Below are 22,999 nucleotides of genomic sequence, written 5' to 3'. Positions count from 1 at the left end.
AGAGAGAATGACAAACTCCGAAATAAAACAACTTCTTTAATTTACATTTCACATCTACAAATTTGAAGAACACTTCATTCGCCGATAAGTACTCTGTACCTAGCTTTTAAGTTTACTTTTTTTTCTACCTGTACAAAAACTCCGTTTTACCTAGGTAGGGAAACACCCATATTGCCTACTGCTTTCGTTTATGGGGTGTAGACAAAATATAGGTAGGAATAAAACTTATGTGTGCCAGTCTGCATGTCAAGTAGACCCGATTGAATCGTGGACAATGGTCGATATTGGTGAGGGTACAACCTGACGAAACCCATCATACAATAACAAACACATACCGGGGATATAAAACATGGACCACCCACTTTATATTTACCTATATGTTTTGATCAAAGCTAAAAGCAGATTAAACAGTGCCTTGCTCCACTGTTGTTGATGCTTCTGTTACCACTATACAAGTGTGTAGAATTATATATATCTTGTACAATACAGGAAGTGAAACAAGGAAAACACTCACAATTTATATTAAGCCTCACATACATATGTCTAAGGTTTAATTGTGGGCACAAATTCAATATGATTCCAACAGAAGAATAAAATATTTCAACGACAAAATTGATAACGCTTTCTGAACTTCTGAAATCCAAGAACTTTATTGAGGGTATGCTATAATTATTGACACATTTAAAATGGCTGTCAGAATACCGATAAACTACATTCCAGTTTAATCACTATTATATAAAGTAATTAGATTTATAAAAATTTATGCATATGGCTTGAATAAATAGGAAGGAAAGAAGATGAACCTAAGCTATATGGGGAACTTACGTATTGTTTTATCTAAATTACCCTGTATTACCCAAATAGAGAATTACTCGATCGGTCTGCTAAACTCCTTTACCATCAAAACAATACAGTCAAACCTGTCTATAAAGACCACCAAAGGGACAGAGAGAAAATGTTCTTTATAGACAGGTGGTCTTTATACACAGGTTGCATTGTGTACAAAATGCTCATTTGAGGCTCTCGAAAAGTGGCCTTATGAAACAGATGGTCTTTATACAGAGATGGTCACTAAGGCAGGTCTTAGGGTATATAATTTTAAAGTTTTCTCTGTATAAAAAAATACATTAATGTAGCTCAGAAAAATAAAAAAAATTAAAATGGTACATGATCAGGAAATAAAGAGAAAAAGGTAAGAGCTATTTTCTATATAAATACCTACAGGTATGAAAGTTATCTGGGACAAGTGTAATTAGCTGAAAATGTCCGTAAACATGTACACCCGACACTCTGGGAGACCCTGACATAACACCAGGATTAAAACATAAAAACCCATCGGGTTATTGGGTGTAAAGGTAGATCTACAAAAAACATATGACCTCATCTTGTTTGTCATCGACCATGAGGTTATAATGATCCCGTAATGCCTACCGAGTTAGAATCATAGAATGCTTTGCTCACTGCTGTGACATAGACTCACTATTCAATATGTAGATAATCATCACATCACAGCTAAGCTTTTTCCAACCTCAAAAAAAAGTTCCGCTCCCCATTTCATACATGTCATCCCGAGCGTGGCAAATCAGTCGTTGGTCAATACACCTACGAATATTTCCAACTGCGTCATATAAAATATCAACACAAATTCATGAACAATGAGAAATTGATGTTGGTATATAAATTTAGGCCTATCAGAGCTATTTTATAGCCTTCTTCCTCTTTGTTGGATTTTTCCTCTGTACAAAACTAAGCTATGGTACATCTAATGATTTAAACTCCAAAAGAATTTGCATAAATCTTAAGATGGTAGATATCTATCAGATGGGTCAACTACTGGTCGGAGATCCTTTCAACATTAATCCGTTTCTGCTGTTACGAAAACAAAAGACCCTCTCAGTGACCATGAGAAGGGATTTAAAGAGATGTTTTTGATGAGAGCCATAGCTGTTGCGCCTCCTTGACAAAAAATTTATCTGTAATCTGAATATAAACCTCCTTTGGGTATACAATCGTCTCAAACATAGCAGGATTGTTTAGAAGATTTGATACAAAGCTAACCAATCGTGTCTGTAACCTCCCCTCAACTTAACAACAATAAAATTAAAATCCTCTAATTTTCACATACATGTACAGTTGTATATGAATTCTATATTCTACATGTTTGTTTTGTCTTTATATGGCAATGACTGTAAAATTTACTTAATCATGAATTAAATGATACAAAATGAGGTCCTTGACCAGGCCCTGTCTAACATGAACCGTGAGAAAAAAAACATCCACCATTTTATGGAGTACGGTGTATGCAGGTTAACTGTCAATGTTAAACATGTACAATCACATTTTCACACCAATTGTAAAAACATTGATAACATATCTCTGAGAAAATCCATATAAGATTTGTTTCCCAAACATAAACTTCATAAAAACATCGACTGACAATAGCTAGTACACATGGCATTGGTGTGAAAAGATTGGAAAATTTTATAGATTTGTAGTAAAACTTCAGATGTTATTGTCAAGGAATTTGTCAACTGTTAAATGATGCAAAGCAACCTAATCGGCCTTCCACTTAAACTGGTGTCCTGTTTGTTTTTGTATAGAAATACAAACACAAACTGAAGTGTATAGATGTATGTCTCGTGAGCGGTATGTATAATGTCCATTTGATAATGACCATTGCACACCCTGTTAAATTGACACTGTCATTTTCTAATAACATACCAGGAACATGATGGATAAGATAACCTTTGGAGAATTCTCAGGCACTTTCTTCCCCATTACCTTACCGATTCATGCTAAATATTCAAATGAATGGTGCACCGATAGCAATTTGTGCAGACTTCGTTGTGAATTCTACAGCTACAAATCAATTTTAATACAACTTCCACAAGTAATAACTTAAAATTTGTTTGTGAAAAATATTGCTTTTTAATCAATTTAAAAAATAAAGGTCTGATGACATCACCTTGAATGACACATTTGAACATTTTTTTTATTTCAAACTTTTATAACTTATATACCAATCAGATATTGTTTATTACTTATACATGTATATGATACAATTCTCTTCAACTTGCAAGGGAGATAAGCTCAATTTAACAACTATTTTTTTTATTTTTGTAATATGAGAACTTAATTGGAACCTTGTTAACATACAGGAAACTTTTGAAAAAAAGTTGTTTTGCATTATGGCATCTTTATCGAACAATCTTTAATTAAATTAACTAATTAATTAGTAAAATGTAAATTCATATTATGTCATCCAAACAAAATTTGAATACATGTATATTAAAAAGAAATTTTAATTAAATCTTAATTGAGAAAATTAATGATTTTGTTGTATTAATTCGAGTGATTAAACCATCAACACTTCCAATTAAAATATCAACAGTTTTGTAACCAAGAGAAAAAAAGTAAAATTTCTAATAACAGAAATGGAAGATCCAAACTCTTACCAATCAAGGCAAATCAAGGATGAGTATGTCAAACAACTAACTTTTGAGAGAAAATTTCCAGCTTGTGTCATAACATCTTTTTAACATTTTCTTTTTAATTTTAGTTTTCATCTCCAACAGATCAGCTTTTATGACTAAATGGAGAGTTTTACAGATTGAAATCTTCAGTCTGAACAATAGCACATACATTATGACCATAGAGCAGATACTTTTCTCCATTGTTTTGGAATCCTATCGATGGCTTTGTTCTACTGATGATGGAACATTGCCAACATATACACAAGGTCTAGTAATTAGTGTAATTAATCTATTATTAAACCCCATCATCACCTAGGTCTCCTAATTAGCCCTGTAACCTCATCAACCTAACCCTAACACTGATAATTGATGAGCTCATTAAGACAGTGATGAGAGCCTAAATATCTGTAGAGTGTGTATGATATGGTACTGTCCAATGCTCTTCACAACAATGAAAAGATGTGATAGAGCTCATATCATAGTCAAACAAAATTTTCTTTTCAAAGTTTCATAGTTTTATATTATTTTTAATAAACCACCAAAAAGTCCTGCAACTTTTAAATACTGGACTTATTGACTATGAAAAAATGACTAAGTAGCATGGTAAATGAAAACCAACTTTCCAGTAGAAAACCCATCAACCAACAGCTACCATACAAGTACCTATAAGATAAAGGGCTATTTTGAAAATGTCAGACAACTTAACAACATTCACATTACGGTCTATATAAAGGCAGATGCGACAATTTTTTAATTTTGTTTGCAACTATTGTCCTGACCTTTGTTAAGAAAAAATAACATTTATTTTTGACCACGACGCTATAATGTAATCAGGTGACATGTTTGACAATATTTATTGTCGTTAAAGTTTGCGGTGCATCGTAACAAACATAGCTGATTATGCTGCAACATGGATCGCTAATTAGCATTCATAGTGATACAGGAGATGTACTTTGTACTTAATGTCACAACATGGATTAAAGGTCCTAAAATCATGTTACAAGTACAATACCTTGTATTTCAGTACCAAGTGGTTTTCACAGCACTTTTTTTTCACCACAAGGTACTGGCACAATCTGGCCCCAATTTCTACGGTCGATTTCTTTTTAAAGGATAAAACTGAAATTTTGACTGAACTTATATCATTTTTTGTTTCAAGAAATTAAGACTTGATCTGCTAAATACCTTGTATTGTATTGTTAGCAGATCAATATGTCACCAACAATATTCAGCAGGAAGCTCTTTGATGTAATTTTTTATAGTATATTACAGATTATATAGAATTTTCCTTTGATTTTTTTTAGTATTCCTTTGTACAAGGCTTTAGAGCATTAGACTGAAAGTGATACCAACTTGAAATTGCCTATCCATGCCCTTGATGAGAGAGCACACTACCACTTTTGTGTTGTAAATGCAGCTCATACAACCACAAATATTTCTGTCCAAACTAATGCATTGATTTGAAAAACTCTTGCCGCACCTCAAAAATATTTTTACATATTAAATACCAGGTCAGTTGTAACATTTGATATTCTTCATGGACTATATTACTTTTTAATTTCATTGAAAACTCGACAGATACATGAAATCGGAGATGCTACAACAATGAGAACGACTGACCCGTCCTTGTGTTGGAGGGGGCCTATTATCTCAAGAAATCGTATATAAATATACACTGGTAAGTCATCTATCATAGCGCCAGGCATCCACCATTGGCATGACAGAATTCAAACTTAAAACAGTTTGATGTGGTCTTCAATGTCAAACGAAAGCTTGTAAATCTACAGATCTGTCATCTTGTATCAAACATCTTAAGGAATTGACACCCAAAATGTATGAATCATAGCCGGGTTGTCAGTAACATCCAGGTAACTTTTATTGTTCATTCCTTTCCTTACCTGCCTATATCATTCTTTATGTGTACTAATGTACCAGAAAGCTGTGGTAGCAGGTTAAAGGTCATCACCAGAAATATCTTCTCAACTTTCAAAGTCACATTTTACAGAAATCAAGGAAAATATGGAAAGTGAAATAATTACCCAAGTCGACGATAAAACATTGAAACATGAACATTTTCATTTTCCAGTGTCTGGCTTTAATGGAAGAAAAACTGGAGTACCAGTAATAAAATAACAGACCTACCATGCAACCAGTACCCATGGAGGTAAAGCTTTTATGATCCAGAGATGAATTGCAGATCAGTATATATGGTAACCATTTAGCCATTGAAAATCTCCAATAATTTACAAATAGCATTGATATTTTATTGATGTGCCTCAACATTTAATCGGACCTAGGAGTTAATCGGACCTAGGAGTTATAATTTTGTTTATTTAACTTTCTTTAAATTAAATCTCCTGAAATGGATGAGGCCTGAGTTCTGAGTAAAAATTAACCTTACTAATGGCAATTTCAGCTCTTTTTAACAATGACATATTCACAACATGTTCCAAGTTAATTTTGTACCACAACATGTATCCACTTGACGAAACATAAAATCTCCTCACATGTCTGACCTCCCAGCTAAGACAATAAATAGGACTTTATGTAAATGACTATAAATTTCTGTCACATCATTGTGTGATGTCGATTTGTGACGGTGAATACCAAACAGTGGCTATGATACGGTAGGCAACAAAAAGTGTCGGATAGTTAAACAGGCTCGGAATATTCAGATGTACCACAACAGACATGAAAAAAACACAAAAGGTCACCATTCACTTGCATCCCCGTTTTTTGTGTGCTCCAGATACATACCTGCAGACTAGCTAAGGAATGCATAGGGATGTCCCCCTCCCTGTTGAGGGGATCGTCTGTAGCACAATCCTCTGAATTCTCTTTGATAACACTTTAAAACCTTAAATTATTTGTGTAATTCATTTGAATATAAATGCTGGCCAGGCCACTGTAGGCAGGGGATCATTATAGGTTGTGTTTGGGAGAGACAAGGACTTGTTTTCATCTGTAAAGTTATCCCTGCATCAGAAGAAAGCCTGTGATGAATTTACTCGATTTCCTTTAGAAGTGTTTTTTCTACCTGTGGTGTAACACAAGAGTGATCTAACTCTCCTAATGCCTGTCTTTGTATGTGGATGTCCCTTCCTCTATAACTCTCCTAATGTCTGTCTTTGTATGTGGATGTCCCTTCCTCTATAACTCTCCTTATGTCTGTCTTTGTATGTGGATGTCCCTTCCTCTATAACTCTCCTAATATACTCCCTAATGTCTGTCTTGTATGTGGGTGCCCCTTCCTCTATAACTCTCCTAATGTCTGTCTTTGTATGTGGATGTCCCTTCCTCTATAACTCTCCTAATGTCTGTCTTTGTATGTGGATGTCCCTTCCTCTATAACTCTCCTAATGTCTGTCTTTGTATGTGGATGTCCCTTCCTCTATAACTCTCCTAATGTCTGTCTTTGTATGTGGATGTCCCTTCCTCTATAACTCTCCTAATGTCTGTCTTTGTATGTGGATGTCCCTTCCTCTATAACTCTCCTAATGTCTGTCTTTGTATGTGGATGTCCCTTCCTCTATAACTCTCCTAATGTCTGTCTTTGTATGTGGATGTCCCTTCCTCTATAACTCTCCTAATGTCTGTCTTTGTATGTGGATGTCCCTTCCTCTATAACTCTCCTAATGTCTGTCTTTGTATGTGGATGTCCCTTCCTCTATAACTCTCCTAATGTCTGTCTTTGTATGTGGATGTCCCTTCCTCTATAACTCTCCTAATGTCTGTCTTTGTATGTGGATGTCCCTTCCTCTATAACTCTCCTAATGTCTGTCTTTGTATGTGGATGTCCCTTCCTCTATAACTCTCCTAATGTCTGTCTTTGTATGTGGATGTCCCTTCCTCTATAACTCTCCTAATGTCTGTCTTTGTATGTGAGCGTCCCTTCCTCTATAACTCTCCTAATGTCTTTGTATGTGAGCGTCCCTTCCTCTATAACTCTCCTAATGTCTGTCTTTGTATGTGAGTGTCCCTTCCTCTATAACTCTCCTAATGTCTGTCTTTGTATGAGGTAGTCCGTTCCCTTTCTTCCAAAATGCATATATACTGTATGTTCCAATCTGTACTCTTAGCTGTATGTCCCAACCCATAGAAGTACAATATGTATGTCCCTACTTTTTGTTATAACATATGTCCCACAAGTATGTCCATAGCTCATATGTCCCTACTGGTATGTCCCTTCAGCATATCCTTGCGACCTGTATGTTCCACCAGTATGTCCCAACCTATCTTATATGTCCCATCTGTATGTCCCTACCTGTATGTCCCACATGCCCATCCCTACCTGTATGTCCCACAAGTTTGTACCTACCTGTATGTCCTTCCTGTATGTCTCTACTTTATATGTCCCACAACTATATCCCTACTTAACCTACCTGTATGTCCCTTATAAAACATCCTACATTATCCAATCCCTACCTGTATTTCCCACAAGTTTGTCCCAACCTGTATGTCCCACAAGTCCGTCCCTACCTGTTTGTCACATGAGCCCGTCCTTACTTGAATGTCCCTTATATAACACCCTACATTATCATGTCCCTACCTGTTTGTCCCAAAAACCCGTCCCTACCTGTATGTCCCTTATATAACACTTTACATTATCCTGATAATTCCTGTAAATGAAGTACTACGTCCACAGTGTACTGATCTGGTGATTTGTACTACCTCCACAGTATACTGATCTGGTGATTTGTACTACATCCACAGTATACTGATCTGGTGATTTGTACTTCGTCCACAGTATACTGATCTGGTGATTTGTACTACGTCCACAGTATACTGATCTGGTGATTTGTACTACGTCCACAGTATACTGATCTGGTGATTTGTACTATGTCCACAGTATACTGATCTGGTGATTTGTACTATGTCCACAGTATACTGATCTGGTTATTTGTACTACGTCCACAGTATACTGATCTGGTGATTTGTACTATGTCCACAGTATACTGATCTGGTGATTTGTACTATGTCCACAGTATACTGATCTGGTGATTTGTACTATGTCCACAGTATACTGATCTGGTGATTTGTACTATGTCCACAGTATACTGATCTGGTGATTTGTACTATGTCCACAGTATACTGATCTGGTGATTTGTACTATGTCCACAGTATACTGATCTGGTGATTTGTACTATGTCCACAGTATACTGATCTGGTGATATGTACTATGTCCACAGTATACTGATCTGGTTATTTGTACTATGTCCACAGTATACTGATCTGGTGATTTGTACTATGTCCACAGTATACTGATCTGGTGATTTGTACTATGTCCACAGTATACTGATCTGGTGATTTGTACTATGTCCACAGTATACTGATCTGGTGATATGTACTATGTCCACAGTATACTGATCTGGTGATTTGTACTATGTCCACAGTATACTGATCTGGTGATATGTACTATGTCCACAGTATACTGATCTGGTGATTTGTACTATGTCCACAGTATACTGATCTGGTTATTTGTACTATGTCCACAGTGTACTGATCTGATGATTTGTACTTAGTCCACAGTATACTGATCTGGTAATTTAAAGGAATTTCAGGACGATGTAATGATCTTCAGCAGTAGATGATATAGGCCCATTCTTGCCGGGATATCCCTGAACACTAATAAGGTAAAGTATTACCTGTGTTATACCAACCCTTTATTTAGGATCAGACAGAAAAGCCCCACTCAAAGGAACCCCATGAAGACATGTTTAATGAGTTCTGAACCTGATCTCTACAACTTGAGTGCTGGATCGCTCCTCTAATGGTTTACATAAACACAACACAGACCCAAAAATCTATCACCAACTATCACCCTTTTCAGCACAAAAATGCAACAAAAAAATTCAGACAATTTCATAAATTTGGAAACAAATGTTAAGATTCTTCATCTAACATGAATTAAAGTTTACAAATGAAGAATGTCAGGGTAACATGTAAATTGACTTTCAAAAGGAGACATATAACTTAAAGGCACAGGTAAACAAGGTTAAATTACAGGTAAAAAAAATAGTAGTTTTAATTAATCACCATGATATAAAGATAAATCGAACTAGATTTAGATAATAGCACAATAAAATGAAACTAATACGAGAAAAAAATGAATATTGATAAATTACATGTGATTTTTAATGAACATTCTTTACATTTCAGTACCAGGTTGAGATGCCATCCCATTTTTAATAGCTCGTCCACACATCAGTGAGTAATTGGCTTGATAGACATATATATACAGGTAACTAAAATACTTATGTATACCATGTATGTAACATAAGCTATTTTTAGGTCATAGGGGTTATTTAGACTTGCTCAAGGTCATAAGATTCTGATATATTGTAAGATCAAATGGCATGCAATTCATCTTCTTTACTTGAACATTTATAGTTTAATTGTATTTCATGAAATATATTCTATAGCTTTAATTTCCTTTTTTCGCCAACGCTAATTGCTTTTTAAGTAAACAAACTTGTTATATGATACATACGTAGTACTGCATTTATTTGTACACAATATTTTAAATCATTACCTCATCTGTACTTTTAATGCAAGTACATGGAAACTGAGATCATGGGAGCATACACATTATATCTTTATGATGAGTATAACTAGCAAAATGGCAAAGGTATGAAACTGATAAAAAATCAATATCTTGATAGTATTGTCAGCAGATCCTAATAAATTATATCTTTTTATCCACAACATACCATTTGAAAATTATCAATATATTTTATTAATTATTAACTAATTAAGGAACATAGTAAAGAGAATAGAAATAGCTGCAATACATAAATGCCAACTGTCTCGGTCCGAATCAGATGTGATGGATACCAATTGACATAGATTACACTTAAACTCATTCACCCCTGTAGACAAATTTGAACGCTTCTAAAACTTAACCTGGAACAGTTCATTATAGAATTAGAGGGGTGAATGAATTAAAAGAATATAAATTTTCCAAAAATAATTGTAGCTCTCTAACTTTGGAGGTACAAAATATCACAAAGTGCTGGGGGTCTCCATTTTTGAGTCTGTATGTGATCAAATCTTTAGAGCACTCAATGGGTATCATGATAGCAGGGTTATTTATTTCTTGTTGATAGATAAAGGTACAGTATAATATAAATGACCAGGCCTGATACCCCCTGTCCTGTCAAGATAGGTACAGTTGTATAACATTTGGCACTTTGCCTTGTCTATCTGCTTGGTATAGATAGATTATCAATTCCATCATTAATTAATTAGATCTGCCAACCTCAAAGGTGCATAATTCCAATCTATCTAATTCCTTGTGGCTATTTTTTTTTTTATCGAAATTACAGGTTTAGAATTATAATGATCTAAATTACTGTACATATATATATCATTTAATTAAGTGGCATGCAAGGTGGTCTAATAGACGTTTATAATTAGGTTTGTGTGTCAAATACTTAGCTGGAAATATGTACCTCCTTTATATAGATATTATTGAAATAATTAAATAGTTAATCTAAGTCGGTTACATTAATGCAATGTGACCTAATATCAAGTGATCTTAAGGGCAAATGGAAGAGGATTGTAATTAAAATAGATAATTACAAGTAAGGCAGAAGATTATTAATTTCTATGTGTAATATTATATCCTTGCATGAAAATCTTACTAATAACATCTATGTAGGTTAAAACACATTGCCAGGTATAAATCACCAGATGTTTCAAATGAAATAATACATGAATATCAATAAAACATATACCGCCATCTTACAATAGAAATTTGAAGTCATTTTATATTTATCAAAATACGGCTCATATTATATAAGTTAACATCATTTGATACTAGTAATGAACTGATCATCTGAACATCATATGCTATATCTTATATGTGTGCAATTTGTACCACATATAAGTGTAGTATGCAAACATTTAAATCTAATATGCATTTTAATTAATTAGATATTCATAAAGTCTTGTCTGAGACAATGTTATATTCAGGATCATTACAACAACCATATATAAATTTCAAACCACAAATCTTTAAAACATTACTATATGAACTTACTCCATGTTTTTTGCATGCCGACAGAAATAAATGACAATATATGTATTGTTACAGACTGTATGTATGTATGTATGTATGTATGTATGTATGTATGTATGTATGTTAAATATATGATTTGGAGATTATGTAGAATAGTTTGACTCCTGCGAGTTAAGGTAAAAAGGAGGCACATACCATCATATACAGGTGTGAAAATGAAGGATCGTATTTCATTTTACCTGTAGAAAGGTCTAAATCATGTTAATTCTTTATTACTCTTTATAGTCTGCACTATGGCATTGTCATTTTCAATGGAATGAGAGTGTGGTATGATCGTATTTTTAAGTCCATCTAATTACCATATATTACATTGTGCAGATGTAGGTGCACTTTAACTTATAATGCAGACCTTATGTAATGGGAGATACTACCAAAATCAGATATACGGCCCAAAATATGACTTTACTTTCTTTTTTTCTGACTAGTACGTGTAAACAATATCATATTCAACTTTAAATATTTCATTTTTTCCGTTTTCATAAATTCCAAAATTCTTTAACAACGTTTCAACAAAAGCATTGTAAGCTTATTGTCAGTAACAAAATCTACAGAAATAAGGCCCAGTGTCGAGAGAGCCTAAATCACTCCTACATCTATGGGGAATTTATGTGATTAAGAATTTGAAGGTTTTTTTTATTAGTGTGAGTAAGGGTCACAGTCATTTATAGCATTTTACTTTTGCCCATCTTCAAAACAAGCTACAAACTCAATTATAACAGTTATTCAGAAGAAACATTTCCTATATCGATATTTCCCCCTGTGACCCTAAGTATAGATCAATGCCGTTTATTTGCACTAACTGAATTGGTAGCATTAAACATGTTAAACTATCAGAGGGGGAAAGAAATGACCTCTACATTGGTATCAGGCAATTATAGTAAATTGTGTGCATGAAATGATGATAAACTTTCATGATGCTGCACCATTAAATAACAGTTATGCAGTTGCCCTTTGGGCAGATGAGTTAAAAATCAAAATATATTACTATAACATGGTCCACAGTTAAAAATATGGTATTGTTGAATTTGCATTTATAAACACCGAGTTGGACCCAATAAGCTCCCATGTCCCTTCTCCTAAACCCTTAATTTTTCTCCACATTTCTAAGATATTGAACAACAAACCCATGATTCTACTTTCTTATAATACAAAAAAGGTGCCATAAATACAGGTCATTCATTCACTATTGATTCTTAAAACCTGGGTACATTCAAATGGTTCAAATTATGTTTGTAACACAGTTGCTTCCAGTTTTTAATGGCAGCTTTAAATTTGAATCAATATTCTTAGGGAGTAATATCCTAATAAACGCTCCCCTAATTTGCTTTACTTGAATTTTCAGCATGATGGGTGTTTATTGATTCAAATATGGTATCTCTAACATTACCAAAGTTCCCCAACCCCCTCCCTCCCTTTTTCACTACATTGTCAACTGCAGACCCCTTCTTCTCACCTCAACTGTTTACCTTCCCCAACACCAACCACATGACCAGTATGACAGTAGTACATATACCTCTCCACATCCAAGTGTAACAGTGTGTGTGTGAACGGGAAATATATAAACACATAGGTCATGATTCCAAAGGAATTCCAGTGAACAGACAAGAAAAGAAATCTAGTTTGATGGATGACACGTGATTTTGTTTTTTTATCTCCCATCCCTCGGTCTTCCCTGTGAGTAACAGTAGAGCTAATACAGGTTATAGACTATTATATATACCACAGTCAAATAACTTGATTGTTATCGTCGGGAATACAATTTAATGTTGGTGTCTTGTTAAATATTGAAGGAAATAACAATTAGATGTTTGTTTATAATTAATTTATTAACTTAGATTAATCATTTATTAGTAATTAATTACCCTGTGTATTACTTTTATTTTTAATATGAAATGTAAAATCTATAAATAATGATTACTATTCCTTCAGATGTTCAAAAATTATTTATTTGTAAGAAAAAATATCAACATTTCTTCCAATTGCTTATTTTCACTACAAGTATGAAGGAGGTCTTTAGGTACAGTTTTGAAATATACCTAGGGAGTTACAAAATAAATAAAAAGCTAATAACTATGATGTAAATGCTATAGGAGCTGCAAATAGATACAAAACAGACTATGACCAAGAAGTAACATAGATCAACAGGAACAATTTTATAATTCAAATTACATGTATTTCAATTAGCACAATGGGATATAGAATAATGGAATGTGTCATTCACAGGGCAAAACTTGACATTTTTTCTCATGTTTTTAAATATTTTAATTCTTAAACATGTTTGACATTTTAAGAATTACTCACAAAGCTTTGAATTCCACCCTATACTCTATTTCCTGGTTTTGACCCCTTTATTTCCCATACATCCCTTCCCATGGCCCCTATATCTACCCCTAATCTCAACATCTACTCCTGAACCACTGCAGTCCAAGGTTCTTGCCCATACAGATTGAGGGACCTTGTTGAGGCAGTTTGGTTTATCTTCTCATCACCTCTTTAAACCAACACAAAAATAGCTTGAGATTTGATCTCTTAGAACCAATGGTGACCTTAATAATTACTAAAATCAATCAATCTATATGCCGTTATAAGGATCTGGCTATTAAACTGTGGCCATTATCACAAGATATGCCAATTAAGAACTGGGTCCCTTTAAAGCAAAATAGTTTTTATTTATATACCAGTTTAGTCCATAGTACTCGATCAGTCTATAAGATCATAGTATTATCTCACTTCTACAAAACACACCAAATGTTTGGGGATTTCTTCTTTGCACAAAATAGTCCAAAATGCAGAAAATCTCAGTCCTTGCTGCAACATTATCTTCAAAGCTGTTTTGCATTATCTACAGGGTATATTAAAAACACTTCCTATATTTATACATGCATGTTCTCTTTTACATTCTCCTACTAATTCTGTTAAAGAAATTTTGAGTTCTTCTTCATAATTTACTTGTTATGATAAATCCTTTGACATGATTAACCAAAAATCTTGCAAAAAAAAAAAGAAAGAAAAAGCAAAAAAACGGCACACAAGTTGACAAATGAGGAAAATCAATTTCATAAAATGAGAAATACTGAAATTGTGTATAAATAAAGTTATTAATTTTAAATAACAAGTTTCTTGAAGGTTTTTTTCATTGACTTTCTGATGGCCCGTCATGAGTGGTCTAGTGCTCGTTGGAGGAGCGACGCAACACTAATTGATTGATTGATGAAGTTAGATAAAAAATTATCATAAAATGTTCTTTAAGAGTAAAAAAGATAAAAGTCTGTTTTCTATAAAAACTGAAATTTATTTTTATATTGATTCCTGTGGCCTCGCATTTGGCCCTACGCTGAGCATCTATAGAACAGAGGTGATGAGAAATGTGTTATCGGCAATTGTTAACATGGTGTAGGTATTGTAAACGTAGAGTTTATATCATGGGTCTATCACGACACCTGATCTCCCACATGGTTATTGTGTATTCCCACTATGATGTAATCAAACTGCTAGATTAATCGGCCAATTTGTCCTTGGATCAAAGCAGAATATCACACCTTTTCACCAAATTTTTGTGTGAAAAACCTGGTCTAGTTACAATGAATGTATAACATGGTATTGTTAAGATGTGTTGATATGTTGTTCCTAATCACGCTTTATATAAGGTGTTCTAAAACCTACAAGTCTTATAACACTTATGATTTATATCTCAACATTCTTTGGCAGTTCAATGTAAATACAAGGCCAAATCTAGCTCATTCTCACACTGAAATAACTACAGGTAACAATTGGTTATAATTCAATCCAGCACAAATATAGATTCTTATTCTGTATTTTTTTTTATTTTATTCTATAAATATGAATTAATTTCATATTCATTTCTCTTCATAGATACATATATCTTGGATTCATTTTGGGTTTTTTCACACCAAATTCCAAATAGTCTGATTTTTACCATGTTTGAGATGAAAACATATAATTGCATAATATAAACTTGAAATGATTTTTCAAGTGTATTTATAAACAGCATCTATTCCTTTCTTTTTATTTCTCTAATTTGAAATTGATTTGTTTGATAATAGAGCCAATTAAAAGCATTTACTGTAATTCATATATGCAAAGTAATAATTTACAATGCAAGAAACACCAATTTTCAACATGAAGGTATATATATAGTAACTGTCAGTCGTCATTGAATAATTGAATTTGAAATATTTCGAAAAATAAATAGGATTTTGATCAGAGTTATTGGATAATCCTTAAGTTATTTCTATATTATAAAAGCCATCTATTGTGTAGATATAGGGAACCTTATCGCAAGTTCAACCCCCGAACAGGTAAATTATGAGATTAATACACTAATATTGACTTTTCCAACTTTGAGTGTTGAATGGAGGGAGTAAATCTCCACAAAGAAATTCGCTGGGAAATCGTCATTTAGATCAACTCTAGTGTAAATACCTTTATCTTAAGTAAGGACTTGAGTCATCATTTTGGTGAAATTTTCTTACAACACTTCTCAATGTTTCACCTGTATGCTATAGGTTAGATACGATGGACTTACAAGTCTTGTTTTGATAAAATCACCGGTTCGTAAATCTGTACAATTATTATTTTAAGAAATGTGAACTATTGACTTTGGGTTAGCAGATAAGCTCGGTGTATAACTACTACGATAAACATTTTAAATGTATCTTGTGTACATACTAAACACAGATTACAATATAACAATTATACAATTTAATCGGCCGGCGTTGAAACCATAAGTAAACTTATGACAACTTACCTTGGCTCGGGGCAAGGCTCCACACCAAGAATACCAATAGATATTTAATCCAGTTCATATTGCAATAGATGTCTATTTCACATTGTTCTCTTATACCTAGATATATAATACAACATTTTGTAGTAAAAGTATCCTCTGAAATTTGGACAGCCGAACTGTCACTGTCGACCAGTCACATGTTATAGACTACTGTACGTGTTAAGATCAGCTTTAACCTTATACAGGTACACACATATATATATATTACCTGTAATCAATTTACAGGTAAAAACTCCATCGGATACAAAATCCACAAACACACGTCTTTGCCGAGTACCTTACAATCACTTAATATACGTCGGTGGTGTGTTGTTATTTGGCCTACACCCCGCCAAATACACGGGAACATACACACATAACCTATAGGCGCTCTCTCATACAGAAATCACGTCCTGCGCACTGTCACCGCAAGCTCAGACTTGTCTGCGCATAACAAAAGCACATGGCTACATGCTTCGGCTGATTCGACTGTCAAACAGCACACGGGAGTACCATATCCAACCAGAAGGCTTTGTGATACTCATATATCAAACGCGTTGACAATTTCCTATTTCCATCAATTCTTCTTTTCCCTATATATGTATATATATATTTGATTGACAGATGGGCTTCCGAATATGCAAATACGTGTATTCGGTAGTGAACAAGAGCCCTTTTATCTGGTATTGACTTAGATTAAGGTAGGAAAAGAGGCGTGGCTTCAAACTTCTCTGATACGCTACCTGAAGGACTATGTGACTCTTACCTTTGATGTTTGAAAGGTTGATGATAAGTGAGCTCATCTTAATATTTAATACCAAGATGTGTCCTTAGAAGTGCCGAGGCCGAAGGTCATGATACGGTACGCCGACAAATTAAACTTTGTCTTATGAAGTGAAACTAAAGGTACGCGTACATCTCGTTATAATTTATCGACACAAATTGTTAACCTACATGGTCCGTCGGTTCTGACTATCTTACAAAATACTACTGTGTTCTTTAACATCATTTATCTTTTAAAACGTGGAACCATGTTTAACCATTAATGGACAGTTAGCGTTGTATACCCCGTGACAGTGTCATTCCCTATCAATGTTTTGCTGAAAAATGGTTTCAACAGTTGAGGCCATTAAAAGACAATTCCCCATACATGCTTCTACATCCACGAAATTGGATAGGACATGATAAAAGTGTTGCACGGTTCTGCTTTAATACATCCTTTTACCATTTTTACTACAGTAGAAATATCAGCGATAATTGAATTTGCTACACTAAGAGATTTGGAGCGAAATAGGAAGATTTAAGGTGTGAATGCTGCAGAATTTGGTGCGAGGATATGTATAGATCTGTATGTTGAAGTTATTTTTTTGTATTTCACTCTTACTACGTACTTCAATAACAAATTCTGCGCGATATCTTTTACTAATCTTAATACATGTTTCATTGCCCTCATTCCCCGCTCTGCTTGCATTTATTTGTATGATCATGATATATCTTTTGGAGTCACGAAGGCGTTAACAACATAAGTACATATATATATCTATGACAATTTGGCCATATCTACAATACTCTAAAATATTCATTTGCGAATTATATCTAAATTCCTTCGTAATGATACACGATAATGCGTCTCAGCGATGGAGTTTGGCCGCCGTCTGTCTCTGACACTGATTTCCCACAGGACAACACCCGCGTTGCAATACGATTTGTCAGCTAGTCGACACTTTGGGATGTGATTGTCAAGTAATGGCGAGTGGTCACATAAAGTTGCCGAGTACAGAACGTGTCATCAAACGAACACATCGTAAGCACATCCTAACCAAGACCATTTGCTGAAATGTTCACGACCTCTAACCACAAGTCTGCTCCTCATCTCTCACGGACGTTCTTAGCTATATGTTCCCTAGACGTCTGGTCCCATCAGATGAAGAGCAGACGTTACACAAGACCGTCGGGTTCTGACCATAGTGAATGATGGCTATTGCAAAGAGTCTTAAGAGAAAAGACAACAATCGTTAATCAGCTCTGTCTGCGTTCAGTTTTAAACAATTAAAGAACTCGATGGGATTTTATTCGTAATCATTTGTTAAAACAATCTTTCATGTCTGCAGTTAGCAACATTGGGCCAGATCAACCCTTTGTCACCAGGCTTTGTCTGGAGGGCTTTGTCAAAACTAGCTCGTTCTTAGCAAGTCCAATTCTTGATTTCGGAATAAATATGGTTTGGTAATTAGCGTCGACTGATTCCGTCAAACTCCATTTGGTCGTGTAAGAAAGTATCATTGAGTGTTCGTTTTTACTCGGATTTCACATACTTTAACAAGGTAGTATCGTCGACGAGGCAGAAATTGCTTACTCTTCAGAAACACATGTTCAGCATCCTTCGATACTCCATGGATTCCGATCACTCACGATCTATACACGTAAGTGATCGGAACCCCTGGAGTATCGAGGATGATGGTTCAGTCAAATGATGTGGTTATTATTAAATTTAATTATCAAATTTTAGTCTCATTTTCTTGGTTTGGTTTGGATTTTATTATTACACGCCATATCTGCTCTGAACGGAGCACAAACACATGTATGCATATAAATGGTATAAATATATCCACAAGTACCCTATAACACTGTTTAGGTAATTATTTAAGGATATCACATTTCAAACGGTAACAGAAATTCTTTTTCGCTTCTAAGACAGGAACACCTTGACCTATTTAATGAAACCGCTCTGGTAGCTTAATAGTGAAGACGAGATTCCTTGTTAAGGCTATGTAGATACTATCAAATTAATATCTTGATATCGATATTCAATTTCATTGAAAGGAATAAATCGAAATTAAAACTCTGTATTTCTATACATGTATTGAATCAATGATTTCTTAAGAAAATTAATTTATATAAAGATGGTGCCGTAATTTCGTTAAGTTGACTTGACTCCGGACTATATTTATCACCACGGCTACTTCTGTATGTGTATTCGAGCGAGAATAGGGCGTGTTCGCCACCCAAGGACGCCGGGTAGTCGCTACTTAGCCCAGATCGCCGGTGCAGATAGCCCAAACATCAAACGAGCGAGCCACTTGTTGCACCTGAATCATTATGTGTGCCAATGTGACCATTCTTTGCCGGCACCAGTCACCAATAAGTAGCGAAATATATTAAAACTCTTAGGTTACCTTTCACATGACATTTAATTATCACCCGGACTAACGGATCTGTTGATTATTGAATAGTCCGCGCCCTTTAACCCCTACAGGTACCGTTATACCAAGTCGTTTACCTCTGATCGGAGGACTGGACACATTTTCACGCCAATTAAACCTATCTTTTAGATACACTAGATAATCCCAAGATCGAACAGGTGATATTGGCGACGAAAGGGAGATAACCCAGAACAAACGTAACATTTACCTGGTACAGAACTCATCAGTCGCGAGGTTCAAAAGCACGAAAATGTCAAAATCAGACTAGCGCGATGATCTTAGATTAATTGACGAAGGTGGTAATTAACCACCACATTGTCTGAGCAGGCCAACCATATAAACTGTGTACTGTTTGAAGGTGTTGTTGTATTATCAGGGATAAGTAAGTCAACTAAAGTGCAATCCAACTGGAATATCATCCCACAGAAGTCGTTTATCACTGTGCACACACTGGTGACCGAAATATATATTACAGTCACCAGTGTGTGCACAGTGATTCATAAAAGACATTGTATACGTAAATACGACATTGGATAGTCACTGACGCTCACATTGTTTGTTAATTCATTCACATTTGAAGATATATTAAGACTCTTCTAAATCAAAGACAATGGCAATCCGTTATGGAATTTCAGGGGGGGGATGACTTATAAATGCAGAACTACTAGCACCCCTCGAGCACAGGTATTATACATGTAGACTGTAGCTTATCTGGTGTTTTAGTACCCTTTGTGGTCAAAGACTAGTAATGCCCCTATCCTTACTAAAACACTCTCACCTAAAATAATGTCTTTGTTAAGCCATTCTCAAACGAAATTATATTTCATCACAAAGTATATTGGAAACTCGACAGAACATACATAATTGTTAGATGATGGACCAGAAAACAACGTTCTTTCCATAAACACTTCTTTTTATAACTAGCAGTAACCTCTTATTTCGCTGTTTTATGTTCGAAGAACCACGTGTTTATGGGGTAAGTGCCAAAATGAGTAAGTGCGCTGTCCATCGTCCATAAAACAACTTGACCGTTATGGCCGGAGCAGACGTCCCGCGTTCACATTATCTTCGTACATCTCCAGTGTGATATGGATGATGGACTCCTTCTATCATACACAGTGGTTCCAGGCTGGACCCGTGACCGAACATGACCCTTGTGCAAATTAAGCATGCAGCCTGAAATGTCGAAGATGGTGTTTTGACGAGGGATATGTCCAAATCCTGCAGTGCTCGTTACAGGGCGTGATCTATGGGCAGGAATTATATAGTTCCGCAGAAAGGCCGAGCTTCCAGCTAACATTTCGTTAGATCAGGGGAGTCGATTTTGGTACATGCCGTTACAGGATGAGGAAAGATGAATTATTAAAAATGCAACATAAAAAGCAAAAGGTCATCGCGCCAAAGTTAGATCAGCCTTCCTTTCAATCAATCCAGTGGTAGCCAGCGCATGACAAGAAATAGAAATGTACAGCATTCTGTATTTTATGTCACATGACTACATAATCTTACGGTGGCTGGGAGCGGACATGAAATAAATAAAATTATTGCGTGGGTACGAAATATTATTGCGTGCGAACGCAATAATATTTCGTTCGAACGCAATATTTCGTTCGCACGCAAAAATATTTCGTTCCCACGCAATAATATTTCGTTCGAACGCAATAATATTTCGTTCCCACGCAATAATATTTCGTTCGAACGCAATAATATTTCGTTCCCACGCAATAGTTTTTCGTTCCCACGCAATAATATTTCGTTCGAACGCAATAATATTTCGTTCCCACGCAATAATTTTATTTAATTTCATGTCCGCTCCAAGCCACCGCATGATCTTGTTATAGGTTTTATCTTTTAAAGTTTACGTCCTATCAATAGCCATGTACCAAATGCAAATTTTCGAAGATTGAGGAAACCAGAGTACCAAGAAAGCGGTATATGACAACTTACCAAAGTTGAACTGGCAGCCCAGAGGATACTTGACAGGGTTATCCCGCGGTTGCTAGGGAAAAGATAACTCTGTTTTACCGGGGTAGGGAAAAGACAGCTCACATGCGCTAGACAGTGACGTCATCAATACATGCGGCGACCTTTTTTTACACACATCGACATTTTTAACTGAATTTTCGCCATTTCTCGTTAAAGTATGGGAAAAAAATCAAACATGGGCTTGTCAGGTGGACAGGGATATCTCAACCCTCGTGAAAGAATTTGACCATCAACCCTCGTCAAAAGCCAGAATCTTTCACTCGGGTTGAGATATCCCGATCCACCTGACAGACCTATGTAAGATTCTGTTAGACCCTAACCACAGGTGTTCGTTTCTAATATAAGTATAATACTGGGTCAAGGTCTATAACTCGGCCGGCCATATAACACTACCCAATTTCAGAAAAAGTATGATTATTAACCAACCGTATAGGATATAATAATAGGAATACTCTCAATCGACAGCCAGATAATTTATCTTTATTTTGGTATATGATACAATTTATTACATACTTTGTTTACACCAATCTATATATGAAGTAATATAATATTTTCAACTATTACACCGACCGTTCAATAAAACCTTGTTATATTGCACGGTTCGAAGTTATATTGCACGCTCCCATGGAACGTTATATTGCACGGTTCGAGATGTTATATTGCACGGCTTTAGGAACACCTCGCTGTTATTGTCTAGTTTTGTAGAAAACCTCCGAGGAATCGCGCGTAACAATGAGTTACTTTTTTATGACGTCACAAAGGTTCACGTTCAATTTCGCGCTAGCTTTATAGATATCGAAACAAGCACGTCATGTAGACGTTTATCGAGTAGAGGACGGACACGGCGAATGTATTAGATCAAAAGGCTGCATGCAGGTCTAATATTGTTAAAAAAGACAATAAGACATCCAAACCGGAGTTACAACGTGACGTACGTGGTTTATATGTCAATCTTCAATAGGATTTGAAGCTTTTCCGTACGGTACGGTGCTGATGATTTTGTTAAGTGATTGTCGTATTCATTTTATAATAATATTCAACTGAAAAACTGGTGATTATGTAATAAAACAAATATTTCATGGGTTACTGTGCTCTAGTTCATAATATTTACCCCTCGGTGATGGTAATCAACAAATATTATATTGCACTCGGCCTTCGGCCTCGTGCAATATAACATTTGTTGATTACCACCACCTCGGGTTAAATATTATGAACTAGAGCTCAGTAGGCCATGAAATATTTGTATAATATATCATGCCGTATAAATGTCACTAGGTATCCAAAAACATCGGAAAACAGCCAGATTTCAACTGGTCGGACACTGTGGTGTCCTCCGATGAACACGCCAGGGCTCTAATGGGTAGCTCAAAAACCACTGCATGTCAACACTTCAGCGTCATAAGAATGAAAGTTTGGTAGAAAACAGTAGACCCAGTATTATACTTATACTTATATTAGAAACGAACACCTG

The 22,999-nt window shown here is 35.2% G+C and overlaps 1 protein-coding gene across 2 annotated transcripts in view; it reads right to left on the bottom strand.

The window, feature by feature from the left end:
• LOC138325585 (muscle, skeletal receptor tyrosine protein kinase-like) overlaps positions 1-16,867 on the bottom strand; it is a 71,461-nt gene extending 54,594 nt beyond the window's left edge. Inside the window, exon 1 of one of the 2 annotated variants that reach the window (XM_069271354.1) lies at positions 16,322-16,867. In XM_069271354.1, the coding sequence (XP_069127455.1) occupies positions 16,322-16,379 (58 nt within the window). In that variant the 5' untranslated portion in view covers positions 16,380-16,867. The remainder of the gene's footprint in view (positions 1-16,321) is intronic. The other variant, XM_069271353.1, reaches the window with a different exon arrangement.
• Between the last annotated feature and the right edge of the window lie 6,132 nt (positions 16,868-22,999).

Source organism: Argopecten irradians, chromosome 6 (assembly GCF_041381155.1).
Source record: "Argopecten irradians isolate NY chromosome 6, Ai_NY, whole genome shotgun sequence".
NCBI lineage: Eukaryota > Metazoa > Mollusca > Bivalvia > Pectinida > Pectinidae > Argopecten > Argopecten irradians.
The sequence above is the reverse complement of the archived record's forward strand: the minus strand, read 5'-3'. Positions and strand labels throughout refer to the sequence as shown.